At 34.8% G+C, this 23,895-nt stretch overlaps 1 protein-coding gene across 1 annotated transcript; it reads left to right on the top strand.

The window, feature by feature from the left end:
* The first annotated feature begins 1,350 nt into the window (after positions 1–1,350).
* LOC127730284 (D-beta-hydroxybutyrate dehydrogenase, mitochondrial-like) lies at positions 1,351–11,922 on the top strand. Its single transcript, XM_052238595.1, has 6 exons — positions 1,351–1,617; positions 5,464–5,658; positions 7,362–7,514; positions 9,124–9,317; positions 10,028–10,279; positions 11,701–11,922. Exons 1-6 carry the CDS (start codon positions 1,422–1,424, stop codon positions 11,800–11,802), a joined length of 1,092 nt encoding a protein of 363 aa, XP_052094555.1. The 5' UTR covers positions 1,351–1,421; the 3' UTR covers positions 11,803–11,922.
* Positions 11,923–23,895: the final 11,973 nt, after the last annotated feature.

Genomic DNA, 23,895 nt, shown 5'->3' on the forward strand with positions numbered 1-23,895 from the left:
ACGTATAACGGATAAAACGGATGTGAAACGGACATTTACGGAAGGATAACGGATAAGACGGATACGTACCGAATGTAAAACGGATAAATGCCAATTATTGGTATGTCAGATTTCTTGAGTGTCATGCCTTTTCCACCCCTACTCTTTGGCGGCATTTTGAAAAATAAACTAAAACCAATTACACGGAAAAATTTTAATTATTTAAAAGGTCACGTGTATGTAATTGACATGTATTATTATTGCCGCCTTTAATTTTCCGCTTATCTTGTTCATCCGTTTTATCCGGTACGCTTCCGTTAGGTGTCCGTTTTATGCGGTACTCGGCCGTTGGATGTACATTCGACATCCGTTCTGTCCGGTACGTTTCCATTTCTCGTACGTTGCGTCCGTTAGGCATCGTTACGCGTCCGTTTTATTTGGTCAGTACACCAACGGACTCCCAACGGATACAAATTTTGTTAACGGAAAACTTTTTTTTCATCCGTTCGGGGTCCGTTCGAGCTATCCGTAAATGACTTAAAATGAAAACAAGTAAAGCTGATACAATATTTAAACAACTGACATATTAACATTTACAAGTGTTACATTACTTTACTTAACATTACACCCATGTGAAATATTGAAACTTAAATTACTATATTACATTATCAACAGAGGCGAACATGCAGAAAGTAAAATCATGTTATATCTTATATGTCTTATGAATTTACATGTCTAATTTGTGACTTATCAGTATTTCTTCTTCATAGTTATAGATCCCTTTATCTTGGTCGATGTCATTCCGTAACAATATATCATAATATCTCTCACTGTATCGGCCTTTTCGAAGATGACATGCTATTGTAGGGGTAAATTCAGTAAATAAATATACGTCATCAGGGACCGCCCATTTTGGGGGAGAGCTTTCTGTATAACATTGAAGTCCTGTGCTCTTCTGAATGATAGATACTGTTTGTAATAAAAAAAAAAATAAAAAATAGATAAAATGAATGCTGAATGCACTGAATTTTTTACTACAGGGTTGAAAGTAATGGGGGTCAGTATAGGAATTAAGTGTGAATCTACAGTGTTTGTAAAAAAGGCCATGTGAATGCCCAAAAATGCCGCATGACCCTATGTTTTTATTGTTGCAAAAGATGGGGATACATTTGTACTTTAATGAATGATATATGAAAGCTTCTGATTTCTAAAGGTAAACCAGGTATACATTTAATTCATGACATAGATTTGCATTAAAGCCATTAAAGTCAATGGGTGATTTTTTACTGAATTTACCCCTAAAATGAAATACAGCATGAGAAATGTGGTAGATCGACGTTTTACTGTAATTTCACCATGTTTACACACAATTGGCCTTGACATTTTCACAACTGTAGAGATAAGTATAATTTTGAGATAGACTAACATTATTGTACGTTAAAATGAATACAACTATAGTTTATCGGATGCTCATGTTTATTTTCTTATCTTTTTTGACGATCAACATTTGTATTGATTACTATGTGTACATTATTTCTTTGTTAGTATTGAAAATAACGTACAGTTATGTTGAACCAAAGTTTAAAGAACTTTTGCCTGTGGATAAGAAAGCTGTTCTAATTACTGGATGCGATACGGGTATGTCCATAATCGATACAATTATAAGGGGTATATATATCAACTATGATAGAAAGGTTAATAGGGTCAAATATGTATATACCAGATAGCATATTGTATTTTCTATAGTCTTTCTTAAATAGATTAGACGTATTATAATAATTATTCATTAGCAGAAGTTACAGCTTGACATTGGAAGCAGTTTTCCATATAGTTTGTTTGCTGTGCTTCCAGTGGATAACATTCCACACATATTCAGTACTATGGGAAAAGTATATTACTCTCGAGCTCCTAACACTATTAATTGGATTTAACGTCCACAATTTTTGATCGGACGTGGCTGCGTATTTGTAATACAACACACAGCCAAACGGACGTGCCAATTTTAATATCAAGAGATTTACTTACGGGAGAAGTCCAAGGAATGGCCATATTTCTATATTGCAGTCAACAATATGTGTTCAATAACCATGTCACATATTATAAGATGTCAGTTGGGACGAAAGTAACATTTAGAAATTAAAGTTCTTAGTGGCATTACCATCGAAAAGGGGTAAGATAAATTGGCAACAGTATGAGGACTATATATTTGCCCCTCAACTAGTACTTTATCAGCAAGATTTTTTTTAAATTTCACCGATTTACAGTGCCAGAGGGTGTGTCATCAAATACAAGACAGTTCGTATGCAGATGACTAATGTAATGGAAAGTCAACACCACATAGGGACTAGATAGGCAGCAACAATGAGATAGTAACTGGCTGATGTCTTTCAACACTGCGCATCACAACAGACACAAAGCACATGACAGAACCAGAAAAACTCATGGACCAAAAAGACAAATAAAGCCAAGGATTTCCTGGAACGCAGCACCAGAACCTGTCCAATTAAGATCATAGAGGAGTGTTTCAGAACATTAGTAAGATTTGTAATGGAATACTCCTCTTTAGTATGGGATCCCGAGACAAAGAAGGACATCAACACAATCGAGATGTTAAAGAGAAGATCAGCTCCTTTTGTAAATGTTATTTTACAGGATAACCTCGATGCTAGAGAATCTCCAGTGGGAAACCTTACAACATCGTAAAATATCTGAAACCTGCAATGAAGTGTAGGATTGTTAATTGACTTGTGGCTATACCAGAGCAGCCGTTTTTTTTTTTTTTTTTTTTCTATAAAAGGCAACAACCAGAGGTCACTGTTTTCGATATCAAATACAAAGAGTCCATTGCCATCATCAGGCATTTTAGACGTATTATAATAATTATTCATTAGCAGAAGTTACAGCTTGGGAAGCAGTTTTCCATATAGTTTGTTTGCTGTGCTTCCAGTGGATAACATTCCACACATATTCAGTACTATGGGAAAAGTATATTACTCTCGAGCTCCTAACACGATTAATTGGATTTAACGTCCACAATTTTCAACAGTATGAGGACTATATATTTGCCCCTCAACTAGTACTTTATCAGCAAGTTTTTTTTTAAAATTTCACCGATTTACATAAACGATTTCAGTGCCAGAGGGTGTGTCATCAAATACAAGACAGTTCGTATGCAGATGACTAATGTAATGGAAAGTCAACACCACATAGGGACTAGATAGGCAGCAACAATGAGATAGTAACTGGCTGATGTCTTTCAACACTGCGCATCACAACAGACACAAAGCACATGACAGAACCAGAAAAACTCATGGACCAAAAAGACAAATAAAGCCAAGGATTTCCTGGAATGCAGCACCAGAACCTGTCCAATTAAGATCATAGAGGAGTGTTTCAGAACATTAGTAAGATGTGTAATGGAATACTCCTCTTTAGTATGGGATCCCGAGACAAAGAAGGACATCAACACAATCGAGATGTTAAAGAGAAGATCAGCTCCTTTTGTAAATGTTATTTTACAGGATAACCTCGATGCTAGAGAATCTCCAGTGGGAAACCTTACAACATCGTTAAATATCTGAAACCCGCAATGAAGTGTAGGATTGTTAATTGACTTGTGGCTATACCAGAGCAGCCTTTTTTTGTTTTTGTTTTTTTTTCTTTAAAAGGCAACAACCAGAGGTCACTGTTTTCGATATCAAATACAAAGAGTCCATTGCCATCATCAGACATTTTTCCTATCAAATAAACGCCACTCTCAATTAAGGAGCGTCTGTAGCAACACCAATCAGCATGTTGTATTAAGCCAATATAGACACAATGAGTTTTTTCTGTAAACATGGCATACGTTTTGGTACCATTTTGTTCCTGGGCATGTGCCGACCAGCGATAATGCACTGAGGGCGGTATGCAGAGAATTAAAGATATATGGATAGATTTAAAAAAAAAATCATAATTAAAACTAGAGATTCTAACACATTAATACAGAGGCCTTGAACATTTCCTAATCAATTGACCACAGGCTTTCTCATGAACCTAGTTTTGTCTCCCTAAAACTGACACGTGCGAAATTATTTTACATGTATGCTATAAAAATAACCACAAGCATTCACAATAAAGGCAAACAACAAATTTTCAGATTTCCAGTTTGGAAGTATAATTTTGTGGTTGATAATTTTTCTCTGCCTTAATTGTTTTTGATTGATTTCGATTTTCCCATGTGTTCATCCATTAAATCGCACAAGAATGTCACATTTGAGTAGATCAGTATGGACAGGGTTACCCCCGGTACCATTATAAAAAAGGATAGGTATGATTCCTTATAACACAAGTATCTATGGAGACAAAAAGAAAAAAAAATGCTTTTTACATTACATTTAGTTAATACGAACTATAAATACCATATATTTGTATTGAACAGATGTTTTTCTAATACATATATTTGTAACAGATGTTTTTCTTATATCCTTTACCTATTAAAATGTAAAACTATTCTAAAACATCGGTTCATCAATAGTTTACAAATCAATAGTGTCAGTGACAAAAACAAATAACATGGCTAATGAAGCAATAGAAGCAACAAACAAACAAATCCTTTGTTGCTAATTTGGGTGTCCATAGAGGCAGTATTTTACAATACAAACAAGTTCAGAAAGAGGATAAACAACAAACAATAGCAATAAAGTACTCATATAGTGACAAGTACAATCTAAAAAGGCAGAGCTCTGTATGTTAATTCAATGGGGTCAACAGCTGGTCAAATGTTTATGTACCTGTGTACATTAATCCAGTTTCAGGAATTTAATAAACTAGTAACTAATTTAAGTAAATAAATATGTGATTATAAACAGACATTAAAGCTAATGCATTATCATGTTTTGCAAGGTTCAATTTCTCCAGTATGTGGACAGTCTCTATTACTAACGTCTTATTAAAGATTAAACATTCCAATGACTCATTTATTTTCCTGTTGTTTGTACAAAATGTCTGTCAATCAGACTCGAATCTTTTTCGTTGGCAACATAACTACTATGCCACTAGTAAAAAGTAATAAATAGAGTTTTGAAGGTACACCACCATGCAGATAAGTTTGGAACAAAATATGATTAATGGACTAACACATTTAAACAATTTCACTTAGCAATTTTGCTTTGCAATTATTGTGATCCTACAAGACGTGTCCCTGAAAAAAGTACGAAACAATTACTTTCAAGTGGGGCTATGGATGCTTATTTCCTTTGAACCACTAAGAAAATATCATAGCTAAGATTTTCAAAGATTTTTCGTAGCTCATACATAATATGATGTTGATAAGAAGATAAAACGGTTATCTACAGCAATATATTATTTTGTCGTTTACATATCTGTTTCAATAACTATAATATGTCCATATTAACGTATACATGTGCTCAAATTGTTTTATATTAAATAAGACACCAAATACAAATGTACATTGAAATATCCGTATTATTCCATATTTTATAGGTTTTGGACACTTCATTTCTATTCGACTAGCTAAAGATGGTTTTATAGTGTTTGCTGGTGTATTAGATATAAATGGTAAAGGAGCAAACAAATTAAAGGATAGAAAATTACCAAATCTGCATTTAATACAGTTAGATGTAACAAAGTCCGTGGAAATACAGAAAGCAGTGAATCATGTACAGAAAACATCCGGAGGTAATGGCTTCTAAAATATTGTTTATGGAAAAGTGAAGTTTAGGCTTGTGCTTGACCGGTAGAGCTGTACTTTGTATAAATGCCAAATAAGTGCTACAGGATTTGTATTGGTCCTTTCGTTTTTATACTGTCAGACGTTTTATATTTATGTATCTCCAAGCGTACCTGATGAAAGTTATTCCTGAAACACGTGATATATTCAAGGAAATCAAATCAGGGCTTTTTTCCGACCAGAACTTCTAGTTTGTAAATAAGCAAGTTTGCGTTTAAATGACATTGAGTTTATTTACTAAGAAACAGTTTAAAGTGCACTAAGACATACTTTGTCATAAAAAATCACTCTCACATATATGTATAAAGCACTATGGAGTCCTCTTACCATGCTTACAAAAGGGAAAACATACTCTTACGAACTTTACAATCCTAACTACTTTTAAGAATTTTGTAATAGTCTGAAGATGTGTATACGTAATATGTATGAAGTGTAAAGTATTGTTCTTTACCAACGTTGTTGTGTGCATGAGTACCACTTATTCTCAAAATGAAAAGTTCTAAATAAAATATATTATTTTGTAACGTACAATGACATTGCAATCAACAGTGATAACAGTTGTAGATAGTATATATTGTGAATAGAATGAGATGTTGAGTATACACAATTGAGGTAGCAACCCAACGAAACTGACTGCTGTTGATCTCTGTACTTTCATTTTACCTATTGTACATTGTTTTAATCACATAATTTGTTCTTTGCACGGACCTAAATTTAAAAAAAATGTATACTATAGTACTGAATTTAAGATTATTTTTCGTTGGTGAGTGTAACTAAAAGTCGCACATGTTACAGCAACTACTCATCAGCTTGATTTATGGATTACCAAAAAACCGAAGGAAAAATAATTCGCCGTTTCAGAATGCATTCTTGGTAATTATTTTCAAAAGCGTACACCAAAACGCTGTGATTGGCTTACAACGTCTAAAACAATTGAAATTCAACCAATGGCGTGACGTTGTTATCATTTTGGGGTACGCACAACGAGATTACCCATGGTCCTTTAGATTCTGAAACGGCGAATTCAACAAAAGACAGGTGTCTATGCAATATGCCAAGTCCTGAAAGGTTCAAAGTCCAAAAGATTGTGAATACAATTAAGAGACTATCAAATATCTAACACCATAATTCCCAAAATGAGCCTCTCTTCTGAAAAAAAGAATGAAGAAACGTTATGACAAAAGACAACAGTATACATGCGCTACCTGAACTTATTTTTAAATGGTTTAAATAGCAACGGACAACGCAATGACCATTAGACAAAAATTATCACAAAAAACTACATAAAAAACCTAGACTGAGCAACACGGACCCAACCAACAACTTGCGTGATCTCAGGTAACCCGAAGGGTTAATCAGATCCTGCTCTACTAGTGACACCCGTGCTGTTGCTCATGGTAAGTTCAAGTTGATCTAAGGATGAAATACCCTTACAAATATCAAATAGAGTGTCTACAAGTGATACGCGGAATTGGAAATATCTTCATTTAGTAATTGAATGATTTATTTGGACCCTGTGATCCAGGGGGAAAATAGCAAAAAAGTTCTTTGAACATTTACTTTGTTAAATGAAAATGTAACAATTGATGCAGTTGATAGACACATGTTTTCATATCACAATGAATAATAACGCTATATATTTATTGTACAGGGTTATGGGGAATTATAAACAATGCAGGATTTGGGATACCCGGTGACATCGAGTTCTGTTTACTAGACCATTATAGAAAATGTCAGGAAGTTAATCTAAATGGTCAAATCGCTATCGTCAAAGCTTTTCTACCAATGATTCGAAAATCGAAAGGTAAGTTCCATTTCCTTGTTCCGTTTAAAAAATGTATACAAAAACAAATTGTGAATAAATATATTACCAACATGTCCCTATGTACGGAATCATTTATTTCTTCATAAAAAAGAAGAAATTTGTCTTCATAAAAAAGAAAAACTTATGCTTACAAGTTCTTCAAAAGCGTTTGGACTGGCTAGTGGCGTATTCAGGGGGCACAGAGGACGTACGCTCCACCTTTGACCGAAAATATATCCTGTGTTTGCTAAAAATCGTTGAAAAAACAAATTTTTACCATTTTTGACAATAACGCCTCACTTACCACGGACACTGGATCCGCCCCTGCTGGTAAAGGAATTCATCTTCAGTAGCCAACAAGCTAACTAAGGTATAGCTAGTTAATGAATTAAGGCTTGCATTCATGGACTATGATGTGATTATGCATCTGGTTTGCATTTTGGGATGTATAAAATCCGATATCATGTCCGTCCTGACTGCGAATATGCATCAAACGTGTGTTTTGACATATTGTCACGCTGTATAATATGTAAAGATATATAAAGAATTTGAACATCGAAGTTGAAGGTGACCTTTAGTGAAGCTATTTTTTTTTCAACGTAAAAGTTATTCACATGTTTTCCAGCGATATCACCCGCCACATCTCCCTGTTAACTCAGTTAGCAAGTCCTAACAAATTGATATATTGAATACAATATGAAACCACACATCCAACAATGTTGGCTTCATGAAATCAAGTAGTAGTTAGTCGTACAGTCAAAACAGAGGAGACTGTAGATTAATGAGTACATAAGAAATTATCTTATTTTTTTATAGTACGAATTATAATTTTTCGTTACACGAGTTACATTACAATATAAAAGTAAGACCCTGATTCTCATATATTAGGCGAATAGAAAAATGCTGAGATAAAATTTAAGTCTTCTTTCCTTCAAGGAGGTTTTGTTTTAATCTCAGGTTTATACTTCGTTATCGGAGATGCATCTATGGATTGCGACTTGTGATAATAAGAATTATAATTCATATTCAAGACTGGAAAATGTAATTTTTTGGTTTAAGGGTGTGAATTTATTTTTACCATATCTAACCATCATCTCATTTTAGACTTCATCATTATGCATAGAAACAATTTTGAAATGTCCATTTTGGGTAATGGTTAATAATTATAGACATGAATGGACGACTCAGACAGATTCATATTTTATAATCTTGATATCTACATCATTCGTAGATGTGCAGTGATTTTTTATTTTGTACAAGAGTAATTTCTATAAATGCTACCGATTTCAACGCGCAAGGCGCATGTTACTGAGTGAAATAATTTCCTACAACATGTACAGATAATACATGGGCCATAGGAATATATATATGGAAGAATGTATTAATTATTCTCGTTTTCAATATATATACATATAGTATTTTCCCTATGAAAATACGATTTACCCTAAGGTTTGACTGGGATATAGAAATATATGTCACTTCGACTCAAACCGTCCAGCAATAAAATCCGTGAACAATTTTCAAATGTTGTGAGAAAGCAACCCAACAACACAACTCAAGGAAAAGGCTTTGAAACTGTTTAACACATATAAGGCCTAATCTTTTTCAGGTAGAATTGTGAATGTATCCAGTGTAATGGGGAGATTTCCATGGCCAGGTCGTTCAAACTACGTTATTACTAAACATGGAGTAGAGACCATGACGGATTCCTTACGATTAGAAATGGCAAAGTTTGGCGTTGGTGTATCTATGATAGAACCTGGAGCGTATTCACACGCTACTGGATTTACGTCAGATGAAGTGGTAAGACAAGGGTTTGTGACATTGTGTCATTAAATGTAGTAATGACGATTTTTTAGAGGAGTTTATTGCTCAGTAACTAAAAAAAGTCCGATGGACTTTATTTAAATATAAAATTATGTGGTATGATTGCCATGGACAGCTATTCACCATAGACCAGCATATAGCCCCTTCTCCTTTACACATCAGATTGTGAGAGAGTTGACCGGGTTTACACATCAATAAACTCCGTAGAATTATCCTGTAAAATTATTTTCAATTCCAATAAAATGTACTTAACATAATGTCAAGAATAAGAAAAAAATGCATTAAGACTTAGAAAACTATATCATGTGTAATTGGGAACTCCATATTCGCGACGTCATCACATGTAACGGAATTATGCATGTTGCAATGACGCTTACCAATGCAAAAAGGCTTGTAAGAACACACATCATTGAAATTATTTCCTGATGAAGTAGTCATCTATGTATCAAAATAGATAAACAAACAGCTTTGAAAGAAAATATACAAATTGTAATGGAATGAAAAGAAATCTCGAGAAATATGACCAAACAACAATGACAAAAGTAAAGTGTACTTGTAATATATTCTATTCAAAGATGTGAGTTAATGATAAGTGTGTTAAAGCCAAGCAGAAATATTTACTTTTCATTATAAAAAAGTTATTAACATGAAAAAAAAAGCATACATGAAATTGATTTTATTTCTAGTGTAAACAGTTGAAAAAATATGTCGATGAAATGTGGAATGCATCTACACTGGAAATGAAAGAAACCTATGGTGAAAAGTACGCTTACTTGGTATACGAGATGTTCTTAAAGTTCAACGCCGACTACAATGACTCCAATGCGGAGAAAGTTGTCGTTCCTATAATGGACGCCATGGTTGATGCCTTGGTCAATATTCGACCTAAACCACGGTATCTTGTTGGTGGCGGAACTGGCTTGTGTGACATTTTTGCTGTAAGTAAATAATTTTACAAGTTGTGTTGTAAGCTGGTATTGTAAAATATTAGCTGGTCATAAGAAAAGGGACTACCATTTGATGTTCAAGGGTGAGGTGGGAGGAGTTTTTTTCGCGGACGGAATAATTTTTCATCTGTTGCTTGACCGGCTTATCTATTTCGCGCAAATCTTCTTTTCGTCTTTTACACACAATTATTTCCTGTATTTTGTGGGCCAAATATTCATTTTCTTCCGGTCCTGGTCAAGATTGTTATTTTTATTTCAAACCATGGTTAGACTTTCAATCCCCCTACTGGGAAATCAATGTGTTATGCTCTTATCAGCTGGCACTATGATTGCAGACATAATAAACATGAGTTCATGTATACTTTCACAGATGCTCCAACTTCAACTAAAAACAAATGGCCGATCGACATTGTTTTAAAGACAGGATTTCAATAGCCGTGTGATATATATATACCAAGTTATGAGTGAACGCCAACAAGGAGCATTATCATAATTTTTATAGTAAATATACTCGCTTTATCCACTCAGTTCTGTCTGTTTAAATATAATTTTAACCGTACAGATATCGAAAAGTTCGAAAAACCAAAAGTAAAAATGTACAAAACGTTATCAACATGAAACTTGGTGCACATTTTCTTTATGATGTGAACAATATATATGTCAAATTAAGCAGTACATATGGTGTCCAATGCAAACATTTTCTTGTGTTTATATACTAGTATATTGCTTTGACGTTGTACCGATTACCCCCAATGATAAAAATAGATTATGCTTTCGATCATACAAAAAAATGATGTAATAATTTGAACTTAATATAAAATAGAGAATGGAAAAGGGGAATATGTCAAAGAGACAACAACCCGACAACAGAACAGAAAACAGCCCAAGGCATAGACGGATCCAGGGGGGAGGGGGGAGGGGGGGTGCTGGTTGATTATATAGGGAGATCACTGAAGCATGACTGTAGCGGCCCCCTCCCCCTTATTAAAAGTTCTGGATCCTTCACTGCAAGGCTACCAATGGGTCTTCAACGCAGCGAGAAAATCCTGCACCCGGAGGCGGGCTTCAGCTGGTCCCTATTCAATAATATATACTAGTTATCTATAATTATTTAGTCATATTTCTGTTAATTTTATCATGTTTAAAACGTAAACATAAACATACAGTTAAGATATGAGAAAAATTACTAACCTCAAATGTATTTTACAATACTTTAATTGTATTGAAAATAAGACAAAAGATATATTTAAATGAAAAATGAAATATGATCGATTATTCACCATTATCGATTATGGTTTTGTCCGATTACCAGTACTTAAATAGATAAACACAAACACATTTTATATGACATGTCTTTGTATTTGAAATGACGACTGTTTCCCGTTTTTTATGTTTTTGCTTTTATTTTTCAGCTTTATGCACACTTCTATCCATATTTGCCCGAGTTCATCTCAGATTATATCATAAGCCGTCATGCAGGATGTTATAAATCCATAGCTGAACAAACCACTTAGTCTGTAATAATATGCTGATGTTAGTGACGATGTTAATAGATATACACGACGATCATTAATAATGTAATTGATAAATAAATATAGAAAGATAGCGGCAAATAAATAGATGAATTGATACAGCACCAATCTTGTCTTCAAATATGTTTGTTTGTCTGTATGGATGCATCTCATCTTACATGCAATGGTCCCATTGTATTCTTCTCGGAGTGTGCATGAATGCGTGTGTGAATCTTATAAAGTTCCGTGTTCAAACAGTTTAGAAATTCCTTGATCATCATTCCGTGAGACCTTACAAACAAACTCAATATACAATAATATAAAGGTATAAGTAATATTCACCAAATGTATAAATAATAAATAAATAATAAATACAATATTTATACAGCGCATTATATAATAACAACAATTACTCTAAGCGCTTCACATTTGAAAATAAATAAAATACAAAAAAACATAAAACATAAATTACAAAGCACCAACTTACAAGAATCAAACAAGCATATAAAAATTAATAAAATACTAAAAATGAAAAATGCATGTACCCTAAAATATACAAAAAAAAAGAAAAAAAAAAGGCTAAAACTAATGCAGTCAATTATAAGTATATAAAATCTACAAGAAATCCTTAAAAGCAGTCCGAAATAAGTGAGTCTTGAGTTGCTTTTTAAAAACATCCAAAGAATTTACACTCCGCAAGGACGATGGCAAACGGTTCCAGAGTGTAGGTGCAGCCTTGTCAAAACGCCTCTCACCGTAGCTTTTCGTTCGGACGTCATTCGGAGGATGTAAGAGCATACAATTTTCCGACCTGAGGGATCTACTGGGTTTGTAAGGCGTAATTAAATCTTGAAGGTAGCTAGGAGCCTTGCCATTCTGGGCTTTGTACACATATAAAAGAAGTTTATATTGGCAACGGTAATGTATGGGTAGCCAGTGTAACGATATTAGAACAGGCGTAATTGAGTCAAATTTCTTTTTTCGTGTAATCAAACGTGCTGCTGTATTTTGGACCCGCTGTAACTTACTGTTAATGTTGGTGTTAGTACCGTACAACAATGCATTGCCATAGTCCAGCCTTGATGTAACTAGGGAGCATACTAGTGTTTTACAGGATTCTACTGAAATTAAAGATCGAATTCGACCAATATTCCGAATTTGGTAAAAACAAGCCTTAGTGATCGCACTGGCTTGATGTTCCATGTTGATTGTTTTATCAAAGTACATGCCCAGATTTTTCACACAAAAAACGTCACTTAACACAGTTCCATCAAATGTCAGACGGAAATCGGAAAGATGCTTCAATTGATGCTTTGGTGCAAAAATGATTAATTCTGTTTTGTCTTCATTAAGAGTCAGCATGTTGACACTCATCCAATCACCAATATCAGACAAACATTTTTCTAGGCGTTTGGACAAATCGCACCAGTCTCCTTGCGGTCTTATGATTTGATAAACCTGAGTATCGTCTGCGTATGAATGGTATGACATTCCGTGGCGCCTACAAATTTCACCTACTGGTTTTGCAAAAATACAATACAGTTTCGGCCCTAAAACCGAGCCCTGCGGTACACCAAAATCGAGTTTTATATCGTCAGATTGTACTGATCCTATAGCAACACGTTGAGTCCTGTTCATAAGATACGATTGTAACCATAGCAAAGCATCTCCGGTAACGCCAAAGGAATATTCCAAACGATCAAAAAGAATTTGATGGTCGATGGTATCAAAGGCGGCCGATAGATCGAGCATGAGCAAAACGGCACAACAGTTATTATCTAGTGCATAGGCAATATCGTGATGAACACGTAAGAGAGCAGTTTCCGTGGAATGACATGCACGGTAGGCTGACTGAACAGTATCATGTAGAGAATGTGAACTCATGTGATTTTCCAGTCGACTGTCGACAACTTTTTCCAGTGTCTTTGAAATGAAAGGTAAGTTGGAGACTGGTCGGTAGTTTTTGAGCACCTCTTTATCTAGACTTGGTTTCTTAAGTAATGGTCTCACAACAGCTTGTTTGAACGACAGTGGTACACATTGTTCTGATAGCGACGTGTTAACTATATCTGTGATTGACGGCAACAAATGATCCACACAAGGCTTAAGAAGTTTTGTTGGTAACGGATCAAGTTCGCAAGACTTTGTCGGAGCAGCCAAGATAATTTTACTCAAGAACGGTAAAGGTGATGCTACCCAAATGTGTACTTGTTCTGAGTTTTGTGGTAATAAGCATTGTACATAAGTTTCATAAAATTTGGTTGAGGCAAACTTAAGTTAGAGAACGGAAACGAAAAATTCAGCAATTTTTCCATTTGTAAAGGGGCATTACTCTAGAACGGTAATATCTATACGAATTTCCTTACAGCATACGCAAAAAAACGGAAAGTTGAAGATTTTTGTTCATCGAGTAGCCCGCATGGAGTAGCCCAAAGACGTCTTGTGTACAAATCTAAAGTATTTTCCCTAACCGTTACAGTAGAATAGAATAGTGTTGTATTGCTAATCAAAGCGCCTAAAGCTTAGCTGAATAATTTCATTAAATTTATATTCAATAATTCTTTAAAACAATTGAGAAAAAAATCAACAACAAAAAAATCAAAATCAAACCATTCAAAACAAACAATTGAAAATAATAAAAAAAAAAACAGCTGGTACATTATTCACAATACAGTATTCTAGTTGACTTTAACTTATGGCCGACTTCATGTCCGTTTTTCCATTATGAAGCACAGTAAACTCAAGCTAAATGAAGTGTTGGAAGAGAAGAAACAAAATGAGTTATCCAAATAAATTGGTTTAATCCAAACATATGCTATGACTATTACAAATACCAAAGTAATTCTTATGCCCCGCCGTAGTGGAGGGGGCATTAAGTTTTACCCTTGTCCGTCTGTTCATCCCTCCGTACGTCCGTCCGTCCGTACGTCCCGAAATTGGTTTCCGTTCACTAACTTTAGTTTGCCTCAACAAAATGTTATGAAACTTATACAAAATGTTATTACCACAAAACACAGATCAAGTTTGAATTTTGGTGGCGTCACTTTTACCGTTCTAGAGTTATGCCCCTTTACAAATGGAAAAATTGCTGAATTTTTCATTTCCGTTCTCTAACTTAAGTTTGTCTCAACCAAATGTTATGAAACTTATACACAATGTTATTACCACAAAACACAGATCAAGTTTGAATTTTGGTGGAGTCACTTTTACCGTTCTAGATTTATGCCCCTTAACAAATAGAAAAATTGCTGAATTTTTCGTTTCCGTTCTCTAACTTAAGTTTGCCTCAACCAAATGTTATGAAACTTATACACAATGTTATTACCACAAAACACAGATCAAGTTTGAATTTTGGTGGCGTCACTTTTACCGTTCTAGAGTTATGCCCCTTTACAAATGGAAAAATTGCTGAATTTTTCGTTTCCGTTCTCTAACTTCAGTTTGCCTCAACCAAATGTTATGAAACTTATACACAATGTTATTACCACAAAACACAGATCAAATTTGAATTTTGGTGGCGTCACTTTTACCGTTCTAGAGTTATGCCCCTTTACAAATGGAAAAATTGCTGAATTTTTCGTTTCCGTTCTCTAACTTAAGTTTGCCTCAACCAAATTTTATGAAACTTATGTACAATGCTTATTACCACAAAACTCAGAACAAGTACACATTTGGGTAGCATCACCTTTACCGTTCTTGAGTTATGTCCCTTTATAACGTTATATTCAAGCGGGGGCATTTTCTGTGTCCCATGGACACATTCCCCATTTATTTCTTTTCCATTGTCCAAAACACTGAAGACCAGGATTGGTGTCTTATGTAAACTTACCGAATTGATATAATAATTGTTGTTTGTTTTGTGGAAAATATTAAACGTATATTCAGGACGAGAACACACTTATTGTTAACGGTAGGCTCCTCTAAGTGGGTTGCTTTAGATGAAGGACTGCCATTTGGAAATGAGGGCGAGTTGGATAGGAACAGACCTTATGCTTTACCATGCAAAGGTCACGTATGAAGACATAACATGTTGTTGCAATGGATTTTTAACATGCTGACAGCATGGCATTGACATTACTCGACGCAAATTTTCTCGAGCAAGCGTAACCAAATTCTTGATCGGGCCTGTTTACGACTTCTACCCGACCGCTATCCGACCGTACACGACTCCAACTCGACCATTCATTTATTCACGATCTTTACACGATCTTTAGTCGACTAGCTAGACTAAATCAACTTTACTCGATGTTAACACGATCTCGACCAGACCAGATCGACCTGATCGTATAGAGGTCGTAGGGATAGTGGGGAATTGGTAGGATAAGAACAATTTCAGTTTAAAAACTGAGATTTTTTTTGGAACAATTCAGTAGATCACAGAAGCTCTGCGTAAAATCATAAATTTAAAATATATACATGGAGATAGAGCAGTTGCATTTGCAGTCAAGGTGGTTAGAGCTCCAGAAAGACAGGTCCATAGATTTGACGGAGCTTGAAAAGGAGCGTAGAAGACGAACAAGAAGGCGTAGACAGCAACGGCGCTGAGAATTCTTGATGAGGCAGTTGCTGACACGGCGACCACTGTATGGGCAGTATGAGAATCTGTTGCAGGAGCTCAACTGAGAGGACCCCAATGGTTAAAAAAGCTTCCTCACAGTTGACGCTGATATGTTTGGGGAGCTTTTAAACCGTATCTCACAAAGAATCTAAAAACAGAACAACAATATTAGGTAAGTTGACATGTTTATGCATTGATAATTTCATCCGAATGAAAGCGAGGTAAAATTATAATATCATTGCAGGAATGACATTTATAAATTTTTAAACTTTTTATATTTTAGAGAAACCATAGAGCCTGGAATAAAACTGGCTGTCAGTCACCCTTCGCCATCTCACAACTGGCGCTTCTTATACAGAGCTCATGTATTCATTCTGAGTGGCTAATTATAAAAACACCCTTTGTTTGTTCGTTCCGGAAGTTATGAACTAAGGACTTTAATAGAAGAAAACAACCTCGGTATGCCGTCACCTGACCCACTGCCCGGCGATGAGAAGAACATCCCATACTTCATGGTTGGAGATGATGCATTCCCACTGAGAACCTTGATGATGAAGCCATACTCCAGGCAGACGTAAACTAACCGACGACAAGCGCATATTAAATTACAGGTAAGTCTTTAATGAAAAAGTTATGAACTACCTTTAGCAAAATTAAGTTAGTTATAAAATATCATAAGCCTTATGTTATCTTTTGCTGTTTGAGGGTATCAATTTTTAATTTTTTTTTCATGACAATTTTTTATCATGGTATTCCCATTTTAGCATCTACCGGTACTGATGAAATGCAGGAATTCTATTGGTTTAATAAAACATCGGAATTTCAATTGCTTTATTGCTATTAATTTGCTAAAAATATTTAAGTTATCAATTACATGTGATAATAGTCTTGCATTTGAATAAATTTTGAATAATTACACATTGTATATTTTTATTTTGCAGACTTTCCCGTGCAAGGCGAGTGGTGGAAAACGTATTTGGTAATGCGGTTTCAATGCCTGCTTGGCTGCTTGAATCAGTCTACAAAGACCATTGATTCCATCATTCTTGCATGTATTACACTGCATAATCTTCAAAGAATTCGGAGTCCTTCTATCATACGCCAGGCCATCGACCATGAGGATGAGCACAAACAACTACAACCTGGTGAATGGCGTCATGGAAGGCAGATGGCAGATGGTGATCATACCCATGGAAGAAATGCTGTGAAATCTGCTGGGGTCCATCAAACAGACTATCTTAAGCACTATTTCAATTCTTCAGCAGGTTCAGTTGAGTGGCAAGAGAGTATGATTTAGTTCAGCAGTATAATTATACAGTTACTTGTATTTTCACCGTGAAACCGCTGATTTAGTTGTTTTAGTATGACATCTTGTTCTCATGCGTTATAAAAACTGTCAAGATTATTTTGAAATAAAGGGTTATTATGTTTTGTTTTGTTTAAAGTTTAACTTTAGGTTTGGTTTATGTATTGCCTTTTTTCTGCGTTTTAAAAAATGTAGTTTCTTGATGATTGCATGTTTTTAAGAAGATCCTTAGAGTTATGGAAATCCTTGAAATGATAATAATGATACTTTGAACCGTTTGTATTTTCTTATTAATAAAATTTACTGCTCTTTTCTTGAAAATGAGATTTGTCACTGGATTGGAACCTACGTTTTGTTTTTGACCTTCCAGTTTGATTGTTCCTTTGGTATCTTTCGCCTCTCTTTTAAAATTTTAACCCTCCTTGTAAAAGTACAGCCAAGTACTGTACATATAGGAATGTTTGCGGAGTTAATCTTTTGTACAGTTTAAAAAAACAGTGACAATATATTTTTGCGGAATCAAGTGGACACCACAAACGTGAAAAAAGACCATGTAGATAAACTCAAGGTTGGAACAATACACAAAAAGATCCAAAAAAGTAGCTAAATCCAACTAAGGATGTACAACTATTTTTCCATATACCCCACTGGTTTCTTTTCAAATTAGGATGGTATGATACAAAAAATTAACTTTAAATATCAGACTTTATAAAACGAGGCAATTCAATCTGCACACCCTTTCAGCAGTCATGTGTACTCGTGTATGATCGAAAAGTGGTCGAATATGGTTGAGTAGAGGTCGGGTATTGGTCGAGATGGTCTAGGATAAAAAAACAATAGTAGTGGCAGCGATCGGGCATTGGTCGATCTCCACACGATCCTTTCCCGATCAATTCGACCGCTACTCGACGAATTCCCGATCTCTTCTCGAGCGATTGGCCTCTGGATCCCGACTCGATTTTTTTTTTGACATGTAGAATAAAGGCAACAGTAGTATACTGCTGTTCGAAATTCATAAATCGATTGAGAAAAAAACAAATCCGGGTTACAAACTAAAACTGAGGGAAACACATTAAATATAAGAGGAGAACTACGACATAACAGAAACACAACATTAAAATGTAACACACACAGAAAATTGTCGAGTAGAAAATCAGAGCGATGACGAGCAAGGTGGATCACTCCGAACATTATTGTCGAAAGAGTCAGACCAGTCTCCCTTTCGCTAAATCTGTCTTGATCGGGCTAGATCGAGTTGATCTGATCGGCAGTGTGAACCTAGCTTTAAGCTTTATTTGTTCTTTTACTGTGTCGTTTTCATGTTATTTCGCCCGTTTTTGTTTTTATTAGCATGAACAGTCTGTGTTTGCACTTTTGTATACTTCACGGAAACCTAAAAACAACCTTACAGGTCAGGGAATGGAGCCAACTTTGATGTCCTTGTGATGTCTTTCTGTTCTATATATATCGTCAATTTAGTTATTCATTATTATAAAGATTCTCAAAATGGTTATTTGAATAAGTTTGAGTAGTGATATATCCGTTAAAAAGACGACCGTTTGTGTATTATCGAGGAAAAGAACAAGATATGAAACAGATCTTTCATTTTCGGTAGTATCCCTAATCAAATGTTTATTTGGATATATGAGATGCAAGTACTCACTGAAATGTGTGTTTTTAGTGATAGGACATGATCAATACATATAAACGTGAAATTAAAGTTTTTTCTTTTTGTCTTTGAGAATGATTTGTATGAACTCTGCTTTATATGATTACATACAGAAATCAAGTCGGTAAGTAGGGGTGCATAAAAAGTATCCATTTGAATACCGACTGTCTGCTGACATATCAAAATAACAAACTCAACAAATATGCTGTCGATCAACGAATCCCGTTTTTTGTATTAAAAAAAACTAGCTTTGAAGCATCTGTGTCGTGAGAGGATAATTAAAGTGTAGGTGATAACGAAATTAATTTAAAGCTCAAATGCGCATTTCGAAAATACAAGTCCGATCAGTGTACGCCAAATATTGGAAAACCTACATGTAATAAACTTTGAAGAGGTTCAGAGTAAATAATTCATTCTACAGCATCATACATAGTGCACAAAATCATGATATTTTGTGCGAAATTCATTCATACATTTTGTAAAACAACATAAGTGAATATATAAAGTTGATGTTCAAATGATTCAATATGCACAGAATATACTTCTAACCAAAAAAGAATTCAAATGTTGAAAAGTATTCGTCAAGTAACCGAACAACACGTGAATTCACGAATGCGCTTAGTGAATGACAGAATTATCATTGTTAGGTCACGACTTGACTTGATTTGACTTTATCAATATTAGAAGTTTTTGATAAGTTATTCATTGTGTTACATTGACTGTTAAAATATAAGAAAATGCAAGGAACCATATCTGTTTGTCCTTGTTCTCCATTCGTTCTGAAACAACGTCATTGACAACACTTACATATTCTTTGTATGACATCAGAGTAGTAAAATTACAGTTATTGTTTCACACGTTAAATGTCGGTTTTATTTGAATGGGAAACTACAATATTTCATTGCTTCCACTGAGTTAATGAACATTTTTTGGGCAATTGTATTCTAACATTGTCCGGCTATAATGCATACTATATTTGACAGGTTTGACAAGAAGACAAACCTGAGGTGCATGTTGTTCATGTGTTAATATGGAACACTCAGATAAGCTATGATATACATGTATATCACGGTCAGACTAGAAAAGTAATACAAAAATTTATTTATATAAAAAGTTAAATCGCTATTTGTTCTTTTCTCGATACTTAATGAGGACAATGGTGTTTCATCTTGTGCTATTTTGCAAAATGCAAGTTTGCTAAGTGTTCGCTTCTTTTTTCAAATCAACGCGCAGTACATTAATTTAAAGATATAAACATAAATATAACATTATGATCAATAGAAAAATTACCAAATTAAACAAAGCAGGCAACAAAAAATGCATAAAAAACAAGATTGAGCAATACAAACCCATCAAAACCTGGGGGTTTGACTTAAGGGCTTCGGAAGAGTCAATAATTTCTACCAGCTAATAATACACAGAGTACTCACATAAAGATCCAGTTTTGTTTTTGTTTGTTTGTTTGTTGGAGTTAAACACCTCTTTCATCAATTTTGATTATTTCATGGCGGCCAGTTATTATTGGATACGAGGCTTATAATTTGTTAATACTCTGGAGTTGTAACAGAAAGACGATAACCTACACTGTTTTGTGCCTATTTGTTTACTTTTATACTATAACAATTCTTCAATTATAACAGTAATTATTTTAAGAGGAGAAAAAACCGTTTCAATTAGTACATTTAACCTACTGCATATGTGTCAAAAAGTCCAGTTCCACCGTCAATTATGTATCTTGGTTTAGGTCGAGTGTTAATTAAGGCATTCTCTATAGCTTCTGTAACAGGTTGCACAGCTTTTTCTGTATCAAGTGTTAGAATCAAATACAGCATATAAAAATGTGGTAGATCTACGTTTTACTGTAATTCTATACACTATATGGACATTTAAAGATTTAAATTATAGTTTATACAATTAGATCATTTCTGCATACATCATATAATATATTTTTAGAATATAAAATGAGATAACAGAGATATTTTTAGAACATTTTTTGCCAATCAGATAGGAGATGTAAGGAAAGTGTTAATCAGCTCGTTTTTAGCTGCCAGTTACTCAAATTAAGTTTTTCATTAAACAATCGGCATTCAAATGGGAACCAACTGTGCTCCTCTTCTGGCCGACTTGTTCCTTTATTCATTTGAGGCTGACTTTATACAGGAACTTCTCAGGAAGAAAGAAAAGAAGTTAGCAGAATCTCTTAACTTCTTACTTTTCGCTATATAGATGATGGTTTCTCACTATTACGAATTAGCCGCAAAACAGAGACACTAACTTATGCAACTCTTATTGTTAACGTCAAAGACTGTAACGTAACTAAAGTAACGTATTGTTACGTCATATCATTATTACGCTTATTGTATGCATAACGTCTCTAGTCAGTATAGTAAACAGAGTTTGAAATATACACACGTCTTTCTATAATTTACAGAAGCGAAGTACTACCACTAAACCCAGACATTGGTGCCGTGACTTATGGAGAAGATAAAAGATATACGTGGCGGACACAGAAGCGCCGTCACCAGACTTATAAATAGAACAGATGAAAAAATTGCCGAAAATTACATTTCTAACCAGGAACTATGTGCAACAGTTGAAACACTTGAGAAGAAAAGGGACGTTTTACAGGATTTGTACAACAAGATTATTGACATTACGGAAGTCGGAGAAATGGAACAAGAAATATTAGATACGGATGACTACACTTTTCAGATGGAAATCACCATTCGCAAATTTAAGGATATACTGTTAGACTCAAAGGCAAGTGTACCACAACAAATGGTGAGTGATTATGCACATTCTTCATCGCATCACACTACTAATACTATACTCAATCAGAATTGTAATCAAACTCATGAAGATTAGAAACAAACCCGTCACAACACATTCCCGTTATCCCCTCAAACTTTTATAACAGGCTACCCAAACTTGATTTACCGACATTTTCCGGGGATATCGTAGCATGGCAAACCTTCTGGGATTCTTTCCAAACAACAGTGCACACAAATCCGTCTCTCACGAATGTCCAGAAATTCAGCTACTTAAAATTCAAATATTTCAGGAAGCGGAGCAATGTATTTCAGGACTAGCTCTCACTAGCGCCAACTATGAACAAGCAATTCATCTATTAAAGGAGCGTTTTGGACAAAAACAAAACATTATCAACGCATACATGCAAAACTTATTGGAATTGCCCAGCCCGTCACTATCGCCAACCAATCTAAGACATTTTTACGAAAAAATGGAAACTAGTATACGGGGATAAGAGTCACTAGGACAATCTCAGGATACCTTTGGGTCACTACTTGTACCGATTATATTTGGTAAACTTCCCACTGAAATGCGTAAAAGTCTACTTCGGGAACATTGTAATAACAGCTGGGATATTAAGTCATTGAGTGAAGCCATTGGAAAAGAAGCATATGTACAGGAAGCAGGAAATTTCAAAATGTCCGACACTTTGACACCTACACAAGCACTCACTAAATAATTCAAAATTCGGTGACTATGTTGAACGCATCTATCCCATCGATATTGAGATAAAGGATAAAACAGATACAGTTAAGTCTGCCTCATATCTTGACTTACATCTAGAAATTGACAATGAGGGTCGGTTGAAAACAAAACTTTATAACAAAAGAGATGATTTCAGCTTCCCAATTGTGAACTTTTAATTCTATATAGCAATATCCCAGCAGCGGCTGCATTAGGAGTATATATCTCCCAGTTGATACGATATTCTAGGGCTTGTATTTCCTATCATGATTTTCTTGATAGAGGGTTGCAACGGATGTGTTTCAATTGTCGTAACTACAACCCCGTACCCTTTTCCCAAATTTGACCTCCCGAATTAGACATATCACCGGGTTTGTACTATTATGAGCAATACGACGGTTGCCATATGTGGAGCAGGATCTGCTTACCTTTCCGGATCACCTGAGATTACCCCCAGTTTTTGATGGGGTTCGTGTTGCTCAGTCTTTGGTTTTCTATGTTGTGTTTGATGTACTGTTGTTTGTCTGTTTGTCTTTTCTGTTTTTGCCATGGCGCTGTTAGTTTATTTTCGACTTATGAGTTAGAATGTCCCTTTGGTATCTTTAGCTTCATTTGTACTCGTAGCAGATTTTAATTTTGTTTTTATTAATCAATTTTAATCAAAAAAACTTGTGGAATATATCAACTTGCCTGTGCTATGAAACAATAAGAGTTGGATTATTTTGACTAAAGCAACTTAAAGAAGCTATTTTGTTTAATGTGTAACAATCTGGAAAACGATCATGGTAATTTAACTTTCTGACAATCCACGTTCGTTTGTATTCATACGAGATGTGCTATTTTATATTTGGATTTGAAGTTTATTATTCATAGAACTGAGGACTGTTTATTTGTTACTTTTTCATTTATGTTGCATTTGAACATTGCATTATTACAGGTGTACTGACATAATGGGTCCGATAAGGAGAAAGAAGAACTATACTGTTTATAATCCTACATTGCTTGAAAATTGGACAATTGCTAGACTGAAAGCAGAGAAACATGATATCGAATATCCAATCACTGCAA

This window comes from Mytilus californianus, unplaced genomic scaffold, assembly GCF_021869535.1.
Source record: "Mytilus californianus isolate M0D057914Y unplaced genomic scaffold, xbMytCali1.0.p SCAF_2, whole genome shotgun sequence".
NCBI lineage: Eukaryota > Metazoa > Mollusca > Bivalvia > Mytilida > Mytilidae > Mytilus > Mytilus californianus.

Coding starts and splice junctions, on each gene's coding strand:
- LOC127730284 (XM_052238595.1), top strand. CDS start 1,422: ATGAATACAACTATAGTTTATCGGATGCTCATGTTTATTTTCTTATCT. Junction 5,659..7,361: donor TGTACAGAAAACATCCGGAG/GTAATGGCTTCT, acceptor TTTATTGTACAG/GGTTATGGGGAATTATAAAC. Junction 9,318..10,027: donor GATTTACGTCAGATGAAGTG/GTAAGACAAGGG, acceptor TTTTATTTCTAG/TGTAAACAGTTGAAAAAATA.